The sequence below is a fragment of the Octopus bimaculoides genome, chromosome 2 (assembly GCF_046866305.1).
Source record: "Octopus bimaculoides isolate indiv1 chromosome 2, ASM4686630v1, whole genome shotgun sequence".
Taxonomy (NCBI): Eukaryota; Metazoa; Mollusca; class Cephalopoda; order Octopoda; family Octopodidae; genus Octopus; species Octopus bimaculoides.
Window position 1 is genome coordinate 67,893,573 of NC_142929.1, and position 22,513 is coordinate 67,916,085.

A 22,513-nucleotide genomic window follows, 5' to 3' on the forward strand; every position below is an offset into this window, starting at 1 on the left:
GACCAGCTACAGACAGTGTTTGACCCTGATATTTGTTTATGGACATGGCAAAAGTCACACGAAGGGGGAATTGTAGTCTTCTGAATGTAAAAGGAATGTCTACTCCTGATGGAGTAAGAGGAATTCTTGGAATAAAGACGTCATCCCCTTTTGCACATCCAGAAAGAATGGTAGCCTCGATAACGTGTGACATCATTTTCTAAATAATGCTCATCTGTTATGTTCGGGTTAAAATTTCATCAACATCAAAAATATATGAATTTTCATGGGAGTTATGGCCGTTATGCAAAGAATATAATTTCCAAATTTCATAAAGATCCATTCAGTACTTTTGACGTAGTTTTGGATAAGAAAACAAATGACTAATGTGTGTGTTTGTGTGCATGTGTATGTGTGTGTGATGGGTGTATATATGTATAGATATCTGTATGCATGTATATATGTGTACATATTACATGTACATCTCTCTCTATATATATATACATCTACACATATGTATACATATACATCTACACATATGTATACATATACATGTATGTATAGATCTATATATATATATATATACATATACGTGTACATCTATATGTATACATATACATCTCTCTCTCTCTCTCTCTTTCTCTCTCTCTCTTTCTCTCTCTCTCTTTCTCTCTCTCTCTTTCTCTCTCTCTTTCTCTCTTTCTCTCTCTCTCTCTCTGAAAGTATCTGTCATTACAGTATCGAAATGGTGTACATATAGATGTATATGTATACATATACATCTCTCTCTCTCTCTCTCTTTCTGTCTCTCTCTTTCTCTCTCTGTGAACGTATCTGTCACTACAGTATCGAAATGTGATTGTTTCAGTTAGTGGAATAGTTTCATTTTTAAAGTGAAAGTATTTGACATGAGTGTTTTTGTTTCACTTTTGACACGTAATACTTAAATAGTGGAGGAGATATTATGTTGCCGTGTGCTCGAACTCTGCAAGAAGTTAATAATTGTTTTTGACTAAAACACAACTGGAACCCTAAGTAAGGCATGTGTAAAATTTGAATGAAATTGGTTGCGTAGTTCTCGAGTTTTAGGGATTCACACAGACAGACAGACAGACAGACAGACACACATTCTCATTTTTATATATATAGATAATAATAATAATAATATTAGGGATAAAATCCAAAATTACAGGTAAAAACTCAATTAAAATCAATTTATTAAAAATTAAAATTAAATTAAGTTTCACCATATAAAATATATATAAATATATAGTTTTATCTTTATATATTATATATTATATATTATATAGTTTTATCTTTATATATTATCTTTATCTTATGATATTTACTTTGTATTATATTATACTTATTTATTGTGCTTTTAATCCTTAATTTTTCTATATGTGACAGTGGATTTTCACTGATGAGTTCATGAACCTTGGTTCTTTTCCCTAAAACTACATATATATATATATATATATATATATATATATATATATATATATATATATGTTGTTGTACTTGGGGATGGTCATATTGCCAGTTTAGCCAATAAAAACACACGCACTGTATATTTGGTGTTAATTTTTTTTTTTCAGCTTTATATTACATTAATCTTAATCTTAATCTTATTTCGGCCAGAGTTCTTTCGTCACACTTCTGTGACCTCATCAGTGGTCCTTTGTTTCCTTCTTTCTTATGTGTGTCTCACCTTGCTAACTATCAGCCATTTTGTATTTTGTATTCCTATTGTATGTGTCTACGCATGCGTGTCCTTCAATGTGTCTGTGTCTTTTGTAAGTGCATGTGTGTATGGGGAGTGTCTGTATCACCTATATTCTCTGTTAATACGTGTTCATTTGTATTAGTTTTTATTTATTTATATGTTCATGTGTGTGTGTGTGTGTGTGTGTGTGTGTGTGTTTTTTTTTTTTTTTTTTAATGTGTTTAATTAAATTTTGTTAACGTATGTAGTATTTAATTCCATTTGTTTATCTATGTATTGTATTATACTTTGTTCCTATTATTGGTTTATGGGTAACATGTTGTCACACGCTGTGGTTTGTTAGTGGCGTATGTTAGTGTTCCATTCTAGTTTCCTATTCAGGCTAGGTTTCCCTTCTATTATGTGTGTAGCTTCAGTAATTTGTCTAAGTGCTGCATCACTGCTATGTGTAGATAAGATTTTAATTTCTATGTTGTTGATTGAGCCTCTATGTTCTTGCTCAGCGTGCTGGTACAGAACTGATGAGTTCTTCCCTTCCTTAAGTTCCCTCCAATGTTCGTTTGCCCGCTCCCCTATACTCCTTGCTGTTTCGCCTACATATGTCGTTGTCTTATTTCTGCATCGTCCCTCTGTACATCTTATACTATAGACCACATTTCTGGTTTTGCAGTTCGTTTGTGGGCTAAATCTACATACGATACAGTTCCTATCAGTGCAGGGGGTTCTACTGAAAGGGTATGTTCTACTGATAAGGGATTTGATAGGGTTGCCTGGCCTTTCAACAACCTTAATTCTTAGCTTAAGTTTGTCTAGGGCCCTTCTAAAGCGGTACGCCAGTTCGCCTCTAGGGGTGGTGTCGACGAACATGACGCTTTGGTACTTGTGGCTATTGTACCATGAGCTTGCCTTCCCTATTTTCTTCTTAGTTCTTTCTATGGTGTTCCATGATTTGCTCCTATAGAGTGGGCAAATCCCATTCCTATCGTTGCGTTTGATTGTTTCAAACTTCTTCATAGCTCCTTTGTAAACCCTGATCCTTTCTTTATGGCTGTAACCCGAGAACTGCATGCGGTGGACGAAATGTTGTATATGTCTCTTTAATTCTGTAGGGTCGCACATGCAGGAGACATTTCGCATTACTCTGACGAGGTCTGCCATCAATATGTTGAATTTGGCATTGTCCGCAATAGCCGAGTTCCGGTGGGTCAGGTACTTGGAGGCCATAGGTTTTGTATAGTGTGAATGGAGGATTCTGGTTTTATTGTTCTTAGTTTCTAGCCAGAGTTCAGTATCTAATACAGGTAATCTATGGTTAGGGTGTTTAGTAGGGTAGTCTATCGTAACTCTAATACTCTGGTGGATGGAGTTAGCTATTTGCTGGATGCTCTCCATAGTCTTAGTTTCTATTTCTATTTCAGGGGTACTCTCTTGTGGGGGTGTCTTTACCACTAAGTTGATATCATCGACATATCGAGAGTACACATTCACGAGTATGGAGTTCTGTGTCAGGCGTTCCTTAAGCCTTCTGTCCCACCATACCATGAAAAGATTGGCCACATCACCGGCGATACTAACCCCGATGGCTGCCCCCTCGTCCTGGGCGTATAATTTGTTGTTAAATTTAAAGGTGTGGCCTTTTAGGGTGACCTTTATATATATATATATATATATATATATATATAAAACAGAGTTATTAGTGAGGGATTATCCATCTGGGCAAAATACTTTATGCATATATTTATTGCCTCTCTTTGCTCTCCTCCCCATACTTGTACCATTCTTTCAGTGTTCTGCTTGGTTATACCTGGAAATGATTCTGGTGAAAGTATTAATTCTCTAGGTCATTCAATTTTTCTCTACCAATCAATGGGCCAGTTGAGTAAACCTATCGTTAACAAATCTCTAATGACTACTAGAAACAACTGTAGATCAAATTTACTACAATAAAGAAATATGCATGACCATTATTAATGCCTTGTTTTACACACACACACACACACACACACACACACACACACACACACACACACACACACACACACAGAGGGTATATTAAATACCATATAATGTAGAATCTTGCTTTATTGCAATTATCTCCATTTCCAGGTTCCCGGGACGGTAAAACAATTGCTTCCTATAATCTCAAATATCAAGGATTCTCCAAAGGTGACATGCCATTGATTTTCTGGTAACGTGGAAAAGTGTGGGTATGCATTACTGCTTCAACAGGCATATATGTGCATGCATTTGTGTGTGAGTTTTAACTTATCAGGTTCAAAGTATCTCTTTTTGTTTTAGATTTATGGTTTAATCACCTGAAAAATGTTGTTGTTGTTGGCACTCCGTCGCTTACGACGTCGAGGGTTCCAGCTGATCCGATCAAGAGAACAGCTTGCTTGTGAAATTAACGTGCAAGTGGCTGAGCACTCCACAGACACATGTACCCTTAATGTAGTTCTCGGGGATATTCAGCGTGACACAGTGTGACAAGGCTGACCCTTTGAATTACAGGCACAACAGAAACAGGAAGTAAGAGTGAGAGAAAGTTGTGGTGGAAGAGTACAGCAGGGTTCACCACCATCCCCTGCTGGAGCCTCGTGGAACTTTAGGTGTTTTTGCTCAATAAACACTCACAACGCCTGGTCTGGGAATTGAAACCGCGATCCTATGACCGCGAGTCCACTGCCCTAACCACTGGGCCATTGTGCCTACACTCACCTGAAAAATAGGAAAGAAATAAAGGAAGCAAGAATTTGTGAAATTTCTTAAGAAACTTATTGATTTTGAAGGGTTAGGCTCACTATCTGTAGTTTTAGTGTTTGATAATATATAAGGCAGTTACAACATAACAGAAGAAAATCATTCACTTTAATGCATCCAAGGAAACAAAAAAGATAAGACAAAGTAAGCACTCATTCGATGTCAAAATTTTCATCCAATTGTAGCAAGTTGATAAAATTTTGTAAGAAGCTTCTAGAAAGCAAGTTTAATCGTTAAGAGTCTTGAAGGGGGTTGTTTTTTCTTACTTTGTTTTTTTTATTATTATTTTCTGTTTTTTGTTTTTAACCAATAAATTCAGATTAATCTGGGTGACCAGCTGTTATGTAACACTTGCAAGCAGTTGTAGATATATTCATTTTATTTTATTTTAAAATCAGTGATGAAAAAAATAAAACGGAAAAAAACCAAATAAACAAAATTAGAAAAACAAACAACAATATTGATTAATACACTACAGTGTCTTCAGAATAAATAAATCAATAAAATATAAAGAAATATATGTAATTCGATATATAGATATGTTGTTTATATGTGGATATAGAGATATGTAGTGCAATTCAGTAGAAGATTTTATTTTGAAATCAAAAAACAAAAGCAAAATGTTCTTCTTCAAATGGAATCTTAATCAATGCTAAATAAATATACATACAATTATATCCATTTTTTTTTTACTGTTTTCAGTCATTAGACTGTGCCCATGCTGGGCGTATATATTTAATATATATATATATAACATATATGTATATATATATATATATATATATATATATATATATATACACACATATATATATATATATCAGCATATATGTGTATATATGTACATATGTATGCATATATATGTATAAATATATATTATGTATATATTTATATATATATAAGCATATATGTATATATATATATGTGTATATGTTTATATATGTGTACATATCTATGTATAAATATATATATACATTATATATATATGTATATATATATATATATATACATATATATAGATATAGATATATACATACATATATATATACATATACATACATATATATATATATAACATGCATAAATCAGTATACTTTCATACATACATACATGTATATATATATATATGTATATATATATATATATATATATATATATATATATATATATATATATATATATATATATATATATATATATATATATATCATAGAACTTGTAGTTATGAAACAAAACTCTTATAATGCCAGTTTTATATATTTTCTTTTAAATTAAGATAAAAAGATTAAAATACAAATAAAAATCCAAGAACAGTCATAATTAAACCGATCAATTACTATTGATTGCGAAAATATTTCATAATTATTGATTTTGGACATTGGAATATCCTCTCACACTTAAAAATAAAAGAATGAAAGGGGGGAAAAAACAGAAAACTCTTAAATGTTCAAGTTTTCTACTTTAGATTTTAAAGCATTAAGCAAGCAGAGGTGTCCAGAGACAACACAATGCTTGCAGCAGGAAATGATCTTATGGCCCACTAGTTGGAGGTCTGATAATCCTCCTCCAATTAGCTATTGCACTCAAAATAAAAATTAAAAATAATAATGATAGTAATAATGATTATAGTAATGGACACATGACCTCAGAATTACAAAGGAAGGCAAATAAATTTTCTAGAACATTAGCGATGTAAATAGGTGAAATAAAATGTTTGTAACCGGGAATCATAACCAAGTCAAAAATTAACTCAGTTTTTCAGGAACTTATTCTTTTCAAATTATTATCATTATCATTACTATTATTATTATTATTATTATTACTATTATTATTATTATTATTATTATTATTATTATTATTGATGATGATAATAATAATAATAATAATAATAATAATAATAATAATAATTATACTTTCTATTTAAGATCCAAGACTTGAAATCTTTAGGAAGGGGTTAGTCGATTACATCAACCCCAGTGCTCAACTGGTACTTTAGTTTATTGACCCTGAAAGGATAAAAGGCTAAGTCAACCTTGGTAGAATTTGAACTTAGAATGTCAAGAGTTGGAACTTGGAATGTAAAATGTCAACAGAAATACACAAAGCATTTTGTATGATTCTGTAATACAGTTCAATGATATTAATAGTAATCTATGATAATAGTAATGACTTTTAACATTAGTGCAAAGCTGAAAAATCTTTGAGAAAGGGGTTTAGGCCAAATTAATTAAGCCTCAGCACATAACTGGGCCTTATTTAATGAACCCTAAAAATGTGAATAGCAAAGTTGACATCAATAGCATTTGAACTCAAAACATGAAGAAATACCATAAATATTCTACATATTTTGTTATCCACTGCCCTATTAGTAATAATAATAATACTATAAATATTCTACATATTTTGTTATCCACTGCCCTATTAGTAATAATAATAATAATAATAATAATAATAATAATAATAATAGTTTTGAATTTTGGCATAAGGCCAGCAGTTTTGGGGGAGGGAGTTAGTTGATTATATTGACCCAGTGTTCAACTGGTACTTATTTTATCACCCTCAAAAGGATGAAAGGCAAAGTCAACCTTGATGGAATTTAAACTCAGAATGTGAAGACAAACAAAATGCTGTTAAGCATCTCGCCCAGTGTGCTAGTGTTTCTGCCAGCTTACCAATAATAATAATGACAATAACAATAATAAAAATAATAATAATAATAATAATAATAATAACAATGATGATGATGATGATGATGATGATGATGATCCTTTCTGCAATAGGCACAAGGCCTGACATTTTGGGAAAGGGTTTATTAATTCTATAAACTCCAGGCTCAACTGATATTTATTTCATCGACCTTGAAAGGATGAAAGACGAAGTCAATCTCAGCGGAATTTGAAGTCAGGACTGAAAGATGGATGAAATTCCACTAAGCATTTCTGCCAAGGTTGACTTTACCTTTTGTCCTTTTGTGGTGGGTTCAATAAAATAAGTACCAGCTGAGTATTGGGGGTTGATGTAATCGACTTGCCCCCCCTCCCCCAGAATTGCTAGCCTTGTGCTAGACTTTGAAACCAATAATGATTTTTAATTTAGTCACAGGGCCAGTAATTTGAGGCAGGTGGTAGGTGATAACATCACCCTAATACTTCACTGGTACTGTATTTCATTAATCCCAGATGCATGATCAGCAAAGCTGACTTTGGCAGTATTTGAACTCAGAATGTAAAGGGCCAGGAGAAATACTTGCAAAGCATTTTTTCCTGTGGTCTAATAATTCTGCCAGCTTGCAACTCTAATAGTTTCAGATTTAGGCACAAGGCCAGCAATTCTGAGGGGAGGGTGACATTTGATGACATTGACCTCAGTATTTGATTGGTACTTTATTTTATCAACCTCAAAAGCACAAAAACCAAAGTTGGCCTTGGTAGGATTTGAACTCAGAATGCAGAAAGCTGGTACAAATATTGCAAGGCATGTCTTTCAATGTGCTAATGATTCTGCCAATCAGCTGCATTTATGAAATAATAATAATAATAATAATAATAATAATAATAATAATAATAATAATAATAATAATAATAATAATAATAATAATAATAATAATAATAATAATAATAATAATAATAATAATAATAACAGCAACAATAACAACAGCTTTAATTGATAATCATTTTAACAATGTTTTTGAAATGAAATAACTTTTGGTCAGCTTAATTAAAACTAATTTTTGCAAATTTGATATTTTATTAATGCAGCGGAATTTCTTTTCAGCTGCGGAGAAACTATTGATTAAGTTACTTAAAAAGCTGAATAGACTTTACATATTAATGTAAAACATTAACAGATAAAGAAAAAGAATGAGGTAAAGACAAAATGGAAAGAGTGTGTATGTGTGTGTGTGTGTATATATATTTATATATATATATATATATATATATATATATACATGGAAAAAGTGAGAGAGAGAGAGAGAGAGAGAGAGAGAGATAGAGAGAGAGAGAGAGAGAGAGAGAGAGAGAGAGACTATAGCTTGATCAATTTAATTAACAAAATAATGAAGTGGATTAACTAATATTTTATTTCTTCTTTGACGATACATAATATCGGAGTCTGTGCATGTTTGTATGTTTATTAACATTTCAGAAGATCAACAGTATTTAGCTACAATAAATATAAACATGTGTATTATATATAATATATGTATGTATTGCTAAATTGTATTTCTTTAACTATGTGTGTGTGTGTGTGTGTGTTTATATTGGTTATATAAATGTATAAGTTATATAAAAAAAAGACTCAACATTAACTGAAAGATAAATTCAATACCTTTTAGCAGAGTATCATATCTTATCATTTTACAAGAAGGTTGTTAGCGACTTTGAAGTTTATTTTTTGTCATAAACTACCTGAAGCTTTAAAGACACTGTCAGCCTTTTTCTCACGAATATGTAGGTATGTGTCTAATGTTTTGGGTATGTTTCATGGATGCAAATCATCATCCAGAGATGAATTTACCAAGTGCAACAGATGCATAATTTTAACATCTAGTTTTTTTCTTTTGTATTATATTTTTTTTATATGAATATAATTATATAAACACTGACATTCATAAAACGACCTGCACTGAATATATATAGAGCTTGAATTGCTACATAAATAAAGTAATTAATATACAAATATAAACACATATCCTGATATGCTTATGCATCATTTCTTCTTTATGACTCTTTTACTTCTTATTTTCTATCTGTTTGTGTTTTATCTTTTGGCTATCATTGCTGTGCATTTTCTTTTGACTATCATTGCTGACTTTCTTTGTTTGACTAATTGTTGCCTTCTATCCCCTCTTTTATAATTTCCTATTGAAGTTGAGAACTGTATGTAATAAGCTCGTTATTGTTATCAATAAATTCTTGAAAATAATTTAAAAAAAGAGACATGGTAATTACTTTGCAGTCACCTTCTAATGAAGTCAACTCAAACTTTTTCTGAAATTAGTTTCAGATTTAGCTATCTATATTTCTACTTGTATATTTATCTCACAGACAAGTCATTTTATTTTATGCATGTGTCTATATTTTTGTATGTGTGCATATGTTGTGTGTGCATATAAGGGTGCACACATACAAGCATCTGGTAAATATATACATATATATACACACACACATATATATGTATGTATAAATATATATATATATATGTGTGTGTAGATATGTATAAATGTATATATACATATATATGTGTATGTATATATATATATATATGTATATATATTATATATATATATATATATATATATATATGTTTATATTACACTGTATAGCTTGAATTTATTCACTCACAACCTTAAATTGTATATGTAAGTATGTGTGTCATTCTTCAGTTTTATTTCAAGATTTCTTGCCAATACAGAAAAGTTGGTTTCTTACCTGGATCCAAAGCTCCCTTATTGGAATTTCAACATCAACAGCGTATGTATGTATGTATGTATGTATGTATGTATGTATGTATGTATGTATGTATGTATGTATGTATGTGTGTATGTATGGATGGATGTGTATATGTATATATGTATGTACATATATATATATGCAGATATATATAATGTATTTATATATATATTATTTATTTGTACCATATACATTGTATATTTATATTCATACACCTATACATATATGAATACATGCATACACACAACACAAGGATACATATAAAACACCTGTATATATCATATATATCATATGTATATATATATATATATATATATATATATATATATATATATAAAATATATATACATATATATTTGTATACATACATACACACACACACATATATTTGTATGTATATGTGTGTGTGTGTGCTTGTGTGTATGTGTGTGTGTGTGTGTGTGTGTGTGTGTGTGTGTGTATCTTTACACATACATAAAATCATGGTAGTATAAGTATTGTAGATATATTTGCTATTTGCATTAACTTATTATTCAACTCCATCAATTTCAAGTTGTGTATCATTACCTTGCATTATATTTTTATCATAACCTTTACCGATATTATTTCCATTACATCAGATTTTCAATAAATGACACTATTTAGATATTGTTTTAACATATATTTTACATATAACTGATAGTTGATCTCTGATTCTATATTATTGAGACCTACATTTATGTTGCCTCTATTTCCTAATGTCTCTTGTTTTATTCATTTGTTAATTTATTGATGTATTTATTTATTTATACATTTATTTATCTATATATATTTTTATCTCTGTCTCATAGAGATTGTTCTTTGATATATTTTAATTCCTGTACTTGTTTGTAAGATATTTGAATGCTTTGTAACATATTTGTATATATTGTTAGTATTTGGTTGAATACTTTTGTAACTAACTTTTGCACAATTCTTATATTTCAATAAAATATTCACATAAACAAAGACACCAATTTATCAATTCATAGGTATATATATATATATATTTTACACACACATATATGTGAATATATATACATATATATACACACACACACACATATATATGTATGTATATATATATATATATATATATATATATATATATATATATATATATGTGTGTGTGTGTGTGTGTGTGTGTGTAGATATGTATAAATGTATATATACATATATATATGTATATATATTATATATATATGTATATATATATATATATGTTTATATGTATATATATGTATATATATGTGTACGTATATATATATATATATATATATATATATATATATATATATCAATATATATATTGGATACAAAAGAATTCAGTGGTCATACAAAAAAATAAACAACTTATATATATATATAAATAACAAATCAAAATAGCTGGGAATGAACAGAGCACTGCATCATAGAATAGAGAAGAAATATGAGGAGATAGAAAGAAGGGGGAAAGTGTAAGGTTGTTTGAAGATTTGGTAAAAGAATAAAGGCTGGGGTGGGGGCGGGATAGGCAGGTGAAAGGAAGTGACCGAGATAGAGAGGAAAATGAAATGTATGAAAAGAATATAGGAAGATAATAAGCAATAGATAATCATTAGTACTAATATGAAAGAAATCTATTTGTAGTTATTACTAAATGAGGAAAACTGGTTAAAAGTCACCAATAAAGAGAAAATAATCAATAAGGAAAAATAATGAAGAAATCAATACAAAATTCTAGATTAGAAATTTGTAGCAAACATAACTTCAGAGGTCAAGTGACAGAAATGTTCTTTGAGTTAAATTAAATGAAAAAGAAGCAAGAATTACAACAGAAATTTTGAAACTCAAAAGTTTGAATGAACCAGGCTCTCTTTCTCTGTTTTGTTCATTTGCAATGTTTTCATTCCTGCATTTTAATTTTTTTTTTGTTGGAGGGGGGGTCATGCAGAATTATTCCTTCAGTTTGTGCCACTCAGCAGTTTGCTTTCGTGGGCAGTTGAGGACCTCGTTCCAGTGATGAAGTTCTTGACCAGTAGTTCGAGATCCAATTTCCAGTCTTCCGATTACTTCATTTTTGGTCATGCGATCGAAATCCAGCAGCAAAAATTCAAGACTGATGCTATGCAGCCCCTCATTGTATGGCACATCAAAGAGGAAGGATTCGTTGAACACAGGATTCAACGTTCGTTTCTTCACATGAGTTTTCTTTTTCGCAATCCTCTGGCCATTATACAATAGGTAGATCTTCACATAGGGATCTGGCAAGAAAAAAAAAATTAATTAATAAATAAATAAAAGTATTCTCTCATTCTCTTGTTTATTTCATTCGTGTTTTATATGTAACTTACTGCCAAACCAGAATCAAAATACTCCTATGATATTTATTCATATATCAACGTTATACATATGACATATTAGCCAAACCATCCAACCTATGCAAGCATTGAAGATAGATACTAAAAGATGATGTTAATAGTAATGATTTTCAGCCATACCACAAGTACTTCATTATGTTAATATTCATTAATCTAATCTTAGCAGCATCTTTATGTTTTGAGTTCAAATTCTGCCAAGATCAACTTTCATCGTTTTGGGATTGATAAAATAGGTATCAGTTAGGCACTGGGATTGATGTACTTGACTTGCCCTCTCCCCAAAACTGTTGGCATTGAGTCAAAATTTAAAATCAATATTTATTAATTTAATAACTTTAGTTTATCTTGCTAAAAACTAGTTAACACTACCAAATTACAGTAGACAATACCTAGTTATAATGCTTGAACTTGAATAATTCATGAAAATCTCTGACTGTGGAATCAGTCTAATGAAAATTTCTGATTTAGGCTCAAGATCAGTAATTTTGAGAAGAGGGCTTAGTCGACTGCATTGAGCCCAGTCTTTTTACTAGCATTTTATTTTATTGTCCCTAAAAAGAGGAAGAGCAAAGTTGACCTTTGTGGGATTTGAACCAAGAACATAAAGAACTGGAACAGAAGCATTCTAATAATGTCTTAAAGAAAAATACAAGATTATGAAGCAGTTAAGAAATTTTATGTGTGTGTGTGTGTGTGTGTGTGTGTATATATACATATACATATGTGTATATATATATATATATATATATATATATATATATATATATATATATATATATATATATATATATATATATATATATATATATATATATATATATATACATAAGGAAAATAAGACAAGGTAAAAAATGCTAAAATAATTTTAGCATGAAGAACATCTTTGAAACCAGTACTAAAATGTTCTTCATGATAAAATTATTTTAGCATTTTCTACCTTGTCTTATTTTCAATATGCATATCAACTTGTGTGTTCCTTTCCAACCTTATATATATCTTATATATCTATAATATAAATTGAAGTTGGCCGACCATTGTATTCTTTCTTGTCTTGAGGTTCACGGCCAAATGGCTGGGTGGATTCGCGTGAAAAATGGCACACATGTGGAGACGGGTGCATAGATTGGAACACGCTTTCTATTTTTTCCTAGCTCCCATACTTACAGAGAAAATCGATTAAAACAACCTGTATGCATGCGCATATGTGAGTGTCTGTCACTGAAGCCATTCATACATATATATACATATAATAAATAAATAAACTGAATGATAAATTTCAGTTATCTCTCTCTCTCTCTCTCTCTCTTTCTCTTTCTCACGCACACACACACGCACACACACACGCACACACACACGCACACACACACGCGCACACACACACGCACACACACACGCACATACACACACACACATACACATTTCATTTACTCTAAATAAGCCAAGAATTTCTAAAACTGTAATATTCAAAAGGCTTCATTTTTTAATGAAAATTTAAATAAGGCAAATGACAAAAATAAAAGAGGGGTGTGATCAATAACAACATACCAGAAAGGCCAGTAACATCCATTTTGGGGAGATTTCTTGCTTTAAGTACAACAACTGTGAGTCTGTTGGCTGCTGGTTGGTAAGAAAGCGAAACAAGGAGTTCTCCTCGGCCTTGGGTACGAAACTGAAACAGATATTCAGAAAAATTGTCAGCCAAAAATTTATAGAAATTTTGGTTTGAAGAAATGAATTTTTTACCGTAAAAAAATATCGATTAGTTGCTGGTACTAATTGCCTTGTAATTAAACAGTAATATTATGAACTGCTTGCTGCTATAGCTATAAGGATTCCTCAATAAGACATGAAGCCATAATGTTAGAAGGGAGGCAAATGGGAAGTTGTGACAAATATGCTTTACATAAGGTGAATGTGTGGAGGTTTTAATTGGAAATTAAATATCAGAATCTATCTATTCAAATTTCAGATGGAAACTGACCCACCAAATTGTTTGCCCTAGTAATTGATATCATTATCATCATTGCCATCGTCATCAGCATTCTTCTCATTGTCTTACACTTTTTCTACACCACCACCACTGCCACTGCCGCCTCCACCACCACCACTGCCACTGCCGCCTCCACCACCACCACTGCCACTGCCGCCTCCACCACCACCACCACCACCACCATCACTACATGTTTTCTTTCTCATGCTAGCACGAGTTGGACAAGTTGTTATTGGCCGAGTCAGTTCTTATTTAGAGTTATTACCCTCTTAGATGGGTTAAGGATTTGGTTGGTGTTAGGAAGGGCATCCAGCTGTAGAAACTCTGCCAAATTAGATTGGAGCCTGGTGTTGCCATCCGGTTTCACCAGTCCTCAGTCAAATCGTCCAACCCATGCTAGCATGGAAAGCGGACGTTAAACGATGATGATGATGATGATGATGTATGTTACACATGCTTTTAGCATGTTTTCTATGGATGAATGCCCTTCCTATCACTAGTTATTTTAATCTGTGTATGCATGTATGTGTGAGTGTGTGTTTACATGTATATGCATGCACATGCATGCCCATACAAACACACACATGCATACACACACACATATAAAAAAGATAATGGGTGCGCATGTGTGTGTGTGTGTGTCAGTGTGTGATTGTGTGTGTAGAGAGGCATATATGACACCCAAGTTATGAAATTCATTTCATATAATCATGTGGTTCTGGGTTTGGTCTGACTGTTCAGTACATTGGGCAACTGTCATCTACTGGAGCCCCAGGCTGAATAAATTACCATGTGAAGGAATTTTGTAGGCAAAAATTCCAGAAAGCCTGCTATGTGTGTCATATCTGCCTTTATATACACACAAACACACACACACACACATACACACACACATGCATATATCATACAAGCATAGAAAATTGGATGTAAAAATGAGGGTGATGATGATGATGTCGATAAAAACATGTTTATATATTTTTATTATGAATTAGAAGCAGAGCTAGTGTTGTAAACATTATTGACCACACATACTCAATGTATGTGTCTTCCTTGTTCATCGGTTAGCTGCAGTTTATTTCAGCAGAGATGACTCCTTTACAGTACTCAGTTAAGACACATGAAAGTCATAGACAGGCAACACAACTCACTCCTAATCCTATTAAGGCGTGATGGATACCAATATTTTGCTGGTTTTTGTGGCTTATCAACATCACAAACTTGAATTGAACTGAGGGTGAACAGAATCATGTTATTTGTATATAGTCATTGACTGGTAATTCAGATGAGAGAAACAACTCACCACTAGTCCTGAATGGGATTAGGGGCAAGTTGCCTCTCCTGTCTGTGACTTTCAAGTGTTTTAACACCCAACATTTTGAGGGATTCATCCCCACCATGCTGAACTACAAGCAGTGAACAAGCAAAACACATACACTGCATATGTGCAGTCAATAATGTTTATATATATTTACATATATGTTTATACACATACATATCATGTTTGTTGGAAAAAATAAAATATATATTTTGAAAGCAGCGGCTGTAAATTGAAACTGATACAGAGTAGAGAAAGTTTGCAGTCCTACATGGCATTCAGTCTCTCAAGTGTTTGAGCATTATAAATACACCCAGGACACTCTATGTATGTGTTCTACAAGTAATCAGCTAGCTGCAGTTGAGGCTTTTTCCCTTCAATTGCCAGACTTTGGAACTCTCTTCCATTTCACTGTTTTCCCCCTTCTTATGACCTGATCTCTTTCAAGTCTAAAGTAAATTCCTTCTTTTTGTCTTATTTTTTTCCTTTTTCATAGTCCTTTACACTAAGTGGCTTCTTGCCTTGTTTGGCTCCTGACAAATTTCAATGTAGTTACCACAACTTATATCTGGTGTATCTCGTGATTAGCCTAAGTGAAGTTAAATGCCCCTGAAGCAACTTAAAAGAGACACTGTGCTGTTGATGACAAGCTAACATGTAAAACATGGGGCTCTAGCTTCAAACAGTTATGTTTAAGTTAAAGAAACCTTAGAAGATATGCATTCAAGTTATAGAGATTAATTTTAGCGTGAACATACCAAGTAAAGTCATTACTTAAAACAATACATGAAAATACTCAAGAGTTTTTGAAAAGAAATGCAGTCTCTTACATTAATTAATAAACAGTAACAATCCAGAAAACAATCAAATGTTAAGCAGGTAACAGTAAAACATTGAGCAGACAGTCAGGCTAAAAACAGTGAACATCCAATATTAAACAGTGAAAAGAATCTAGCAAGCAATAATACTAATGGTGGAATATTATACCCTCACTCTTTGCAAGAATGTACTTCCATATCTCTGATATGAAACAAATTGAAACTACATGCACAACAACAATAGTCAAAACCATTGTCTACAGTCAAGCCTTTGTAAAATAAAGTATCACGTGCCAAAAGCTAATGGACACCTTCTAAACATGTAGTATCCTTCTGTTACAATACTAGAATATGTGAGCTTCAAATTAATAGACACTGGAAAGATAATATAGCAACTCATGTCCCACAAAGCAACAATTTTGATCAATTTCTAATTAGTTAGAATAGCGGTTCCCAACGTTTTTGCACTCAGGACCCCTTACCCAAAAGCTTGAAACCCATGCAACCCCCTACAATCAACAGCTTGATTTATATTTGAATTAGTCAATCTTATCCCAAGCCATTTTTAGCAAGGTTATGCAACACCCCTGCCAAGGCTTCGCGACTCCACCCCCCACCCAGTGGGTTGAGAACCACTGGTTAGGAACCCCTGAATTAGAACATTGTGTTGTTTAAAGGATTCTCGCGTTGAGTTGTTTATTTCATCAGTATTTTACTCATAGCTTATTTCTAAAACAAAATCAAAATATACTCCTATGATATTTATTCATATATCAGCATTGAAATGACAGTGGCTATGATTTTTCCAAGGGTTGATTAATACCATGAATTAGCTTTGTAAACAAAGTATGAGTGAATATGTGTGTGTGTCTGTGTGGATTCTCTTGTCATGAACGACAAATGAAAGTTCAGTAAATAAAGCAGTAATCATGTTCTATGGACATGAATGTGTCTCTTGAGGCCTACTGATGCCTTGCAAACCTTTAGGCAAATGGAGCAAGTTGAAAAAGGAAATGTGGAAAGCTTCTAACAATACAGAAATGAAACTTGTAAAACCTATATATGTATTTTGGGTACAAAGACACATTCTCTGAAGATGAGCCTTTGCACCCGAAATATACAAAGGCTTTTCATCTTTCATCTCTGCATCGTTAGAAACTTTCCTTATTTCCCTTTTCATTTATTATTCTACTTCTGTACTACAATACTCTTATCATATATGTATGTGTGTGTGTGTGTGTGTGTGTGTGTATATATATATATATATATATATATATATAGAGGCATCAAGCTGTTAGATCAGGTTATGAAAGTTACAGAGAGGGTCATAGCCCAACTAATTAGGGAGCGAATCAATTTAGATGAGATGCAGTTTGGGTTCGTGCCAGGTAAAAGCACTACTGATGCCTTATTTCTAGTGAGACAGTTGCAGGAGAAATACCTAGCTAAGGATAAACCTCTGTACCTGGCTTTCGTTGACATGGAGAAAGCCTTTGACAGGGTCCCCCGATCCCTTATCTGGTGGTCAATGAGGAAACTTGGGATAGAAGAATGGTTAGTGAGAGCTGTGCGAGCCATGTACAGAGATGCTGCCAGTAAGGTGAGGGTTGGAAATGAGTACAGCAATGAATTCCGGGTAGAGGTAGGGGTCCACCAAGGTTCCGTCCTCAGCCCCCTCTTATTTATCATAGTCCTCCACGCAATCACAGAGGAGTTCAAGACAGGTTGCCCCTGGGAGCTCCTCTATGCTGATGACCTTGCCCTAATTGCGGAGTCACTATCAGAACTAGAGGAGAAGTTTCAGGTGTGGAAGCAAGGTCTAGAATTGAAGGGCCTTAGAGTCAACCTAGCTAAAACCAAAATCCTAATAAGTAGGAAGGTAGATAAAACACAAACCCCTTCAGGTAGATGGCCCTGCTCAGTATGTAGAAAAGGAGTAGGTAGTAACTCTATAAGATGTACCCAGTGCAAGCTATGGACACATAAGAGGTGCAGCAACATCAAAGGCAGGTTAACTAGCAAGTTAGTTTTTGTTTGTGGCAGATGTTCAGGTGCAATAAAGACTGCAAACAAACAGGAAACAACTTCTATCTCATTCCAGGGTGAAAAACTAGAGGTAGTCGATAGCTTCCGCTATCTGGGCGACCAAGTTAGTAGTGGGGGTGGGTGCGCTGAAAGTGTAGCTGCTAGAATAAGAATAGCCTGGGCAAAGTTTAGAGAGCTCTTACCCCTGCTGGCGACAAAGGGACTCTCACTCAGAGTAAAAGGCAGACTGTATGACGCATGCGTACGAACAACCATGCTACATGGCAGTGAAACATGGGCTGTAACTGCTGAGGACATACGTAAGCTCGCAAGGAATGAAGCCAGTATGCTCCGTTGGATGTGTAATGTCAATGTGAATACCCGTCAGAGTGTAAGTATCTTGAGAGAAAAGCTGAACATTAGAAGCATCAGTTGTGGCGTGCAAGAGAGACGATTGCGCTGGTATGGACATGTGGTGAGAATGGAGGAGGATAGCTGCATGAAAAAGTGCCACACCCTAACAGTTGAGGGAACCCGTGGAAGAGGTAGGCCCAGGAAGACCTGGGCTGAGGTGGTGAGGCAAGACCTTCGTACATTGGGCCTCACCGAGGCGATGACTACGGACCGAGACCTTTGGAAATGGGCTGTGCGTGAGAAGACCCGGCAAGCCAAGTAAGATCGTTGCCAGTGCCCCTGGACTGGTTCTTGTGCGGTTGGCACATGAGATGCACCATTTTGAGCGTGGCCGTTGCCAGTACCGCCTGACTGGCTCCTGTAGGATTTTCGAGCGAGATCGTTGCCAGTGCCCCTGGACTGGCTTGTGCGGGTGGCACATAAAAGACACCATTTCGAGCGTGGCCGTTTTCGTGCGGGTGACACGTAAAAGCACCCACTACACTCTCTGAGTGGTTGGCGTTAGGAAGGGCATCCAGCTGTAGAAACTCTGCCAAATCAGACTGGAGCCTGGTGTTGCCATCCGGTTTCACCAGTCCTCAGTCAAATCGTCCAACCCATGCTAGCATGGAAAGCGGACGTTAAACGATGATGATGATGATATATATATATATATATATAAATTAATATTCAGAGCAAGCGAGTAAGTACACTGGCTTTGCCACATGCTTTAAGAAGACGAATAGCATGTGGCAATGCCAGTGTACTTACTTGCTTGCCCTGAATATTTATAAATTTATTACTTTTACCTTAACCAGTTTATTACATGCTAACTACCTGATAAAATCATATGTTGATTTTATCCTGACTTTTAAAATATATGTATGAATGTATGTATATGTATGTATTTATAGAAATTGATCAGATAAGTGAAGTGAAGAGAGAAAATGGATGTTTATTTCATTTGTTTATAGCTGTTTCATAACCATAGCTGTTAATCAACCCTTGGAAAAATCAGTTCCCCACAAAACACTGATATATGAATATCATAGGAGTATATTTTGACTTTGGTTTGATTGAGCATTCCCTGTTTTGTGCTTTCTATAGAAGCCATGTCTGTGCCTGAGGCTAACCAACAGCCTGTACTGCAATCATTATGAATCTCACTACTTTATTATTATTATATGTATAAATTTAGCAGGAATTTGAATACAAAGGCAGGTGTCCAATTTATTATTGTGATAGTAACAGAACCACAGAAATGATGCAGGTTTACAAGCATAGTGATGGCTTTCATTATAATTGTTTTCAGTTTAAGAGCCATAATACATTTGATTAAACATTTCAGAAAAATATAAAACAAACTGTGTTCACAAAAGCCATTCAGTATGATGACCATCGTTGGATGACAATAGAATTCCTGTCTTCAAAGAACTAATAGGAAGGCTACAAAAAAAATCTATTGGGACATATAAGAATATTATCAATCTCACTGGACTGAGAAATTCTTACAATAAACAATCTCTAAACATTTACATTAAGTTGTCGATGTAAAGATCACATACGCCAGAATATCAAAACAAATAATTGAAGAAGGGAATGAATTAATTGAAGGTGCAAATGAATTTATAAAGCCACAATGAATTTATAGTAAATTGTATAGAAGAAGGCACCATGGAACACTTGCTTTCATCTCATGGAATATATTATTTATATATCTTTTATCTCCATCATCATTATTTTATTATCTGCTAGCATGGGTTGGATAGGGTCGTAATGGACTGAGTAAATCCTTACTCGGAGTTACTACTCTTTTCCTAGGGAGGTTGGAGAATCACATCTCGAATGTTTCAATGTTGGTTTGATTTCTAAAGCTAGATGCATTTCTTGGTACCAATCCCTTTACAGAGTGCACTAGGGGTATTTTATTGTGACACTAGTTTTGTTGCAATAAAATGTTTACTGTATTATGATGCAGAAGTGATGAAGTAGAGAATATCATTCAACCTTATTTATACATATGAGTGTATGTATGTATGTATGTATGTATGTATGTATATACATACATACATATGAACACACACACACACACACACACACACACATTCACACACATTCATATCATATATATATATATATATATATATATATATATATATATATATATATATATATATATATCATAGATGCACATATATTTATATATACATTTTATGCAGACATACACATACACACATTTATATGAAGGCACATGGCTCAGTGGTTAGAACACCGGGATTACAATCATGAGGCTGTGAGTTTGATTCCTGGTCTGGGCTGTGTGTTATATTCTTGAGTAAGACACTTTATTTCACATTGCTCTAGTTTACTCAGCTGTAGAAATGAGTTGCCACATCACTGGTGCCAAGCTGTATCAGCCTTTGCCTTTCCCTTGGACAATATTGGTAGTGTGGGGAGAGGAGACTGGTATGCATGGGCAACTGTTAGTCTTTTACAAACAATCTTGCTTGGACTTGTATCTGAGAGAGAGGAACTTTCTAGGAGCAATCCCATTGTAATTTCTGATCGAAGGGTGCCTTTACCCTTTATCCTTTATATATTTATATATATCCTCATCCTTTGATGTCTGTTTTCCATGCTGGCGTGGGTTGGACTGTTTGACCAGAACTGGCAAGCTGGGAAGCTGCACCAGGTTCCAGTCTGATTTGGCCTGTGGTTGGATGCCCTTCCTATGCCAATCACTTTACAGTGTGTGTTGGGTGCTTGTAATATGCCACTGGCACAAGTGCTTTCATGTGGCACTGGCATTAGTGCTCATTATGTGGCACCATCACAAGAACTTTTTATGTGGCACTAGTACAGGAACTTGCAGGTCAATCCTCTTCTCCAGGGGATGCAGCCTTAACACTTTTGCTGAGGACAGGTCTTCTTGAGTACAGCAAGGCACCAGGTATCTCAATCTTTTGTTATCTTATCTAAAAGGTTCAGAATTCTGAGATTGTCCTTCAGTAATATATCCCATGTCTTCCACAAGTTCCATCCACTTTGAGTGAATGACACTTCTTTATGAGCTGTCAGCATCCATCCATATTACATGACTAAACCAGCACAGTTTTCTCTCTTGCACACTGCAGCTAATTCCTCTTATGCCTAACTCCTCTCTCAATACACTAACATTCCGTCACATGTCTACACTTACATTACACATACAGCAGAGCATACTAGTCCCATTCCTCTCTAACCTTTGCATGTCCTCTGTATTCAGGACCCACATCTCACTACTATGTAGAATTTCTGTTCATATGCATGCATCATACAGTCTTCCTTTCCCTTGGAGAGAGAAATTATTGGTTACCAACAGAGGTAAAAGCTCTCTGAATTTTCTCCGTCTTATTCTTATTCTAGTGATTAAACTTTCTCTACATCTTACCTCTCAGTTAATTAGGTTCCCTAGGTAGCAGAAATTATCCACTACCTCTAAAGAGCCTCCAAGGCATTTGAGAAAATCGATTTCTCGAGTATCTGTAATTTTTATGACTTTTGTGCATCTTCCACATACGAACACTACTTTCTCTGATTACCTTCTTATTATTCCACTGCACTTCTTGTGTGTCCATAGCTTACACTGGGTACACCTTTTAGAATTCCTGCCCACACTTTTCCTACATAACATGTA

At 33.8% G+C, this 22,513-nt stretch overlaps 1 protein-coding gene across 2 annotated transcripts in view; it reads right to left on the reverse strand.

Annotated features, from left to right (window-relative positions):
• Positions 1–4,554: 4,554 nt before the first annotated feature.
• LOC106884495 (synaptotagmin-11) overlaps positions 4,555–22,513 on the reverse strand; it is a 117,390-nt gene continuing 99,431 nt past the window's right edge. For both annotated transcript variants that reach the window (XM_014935916.3, XM_089346905.1), the window contains 2 exons: positions 13,842–13,965; positions 4,555–12,179 (listed from right to left, as the gene is read on the reverse strand). In XM_014935916.3, coding sequence (XP_014791402.1) covers positions 11,872–12,179; positions 13,842–13,965 — 432 coding nt within the window. In that variant the 3' untranslated portion in view covers positions 4,555–11,871. The remainder of the gene's footprint in view (positions 12,180–13,841; positions 13,966–22,513) is intronic.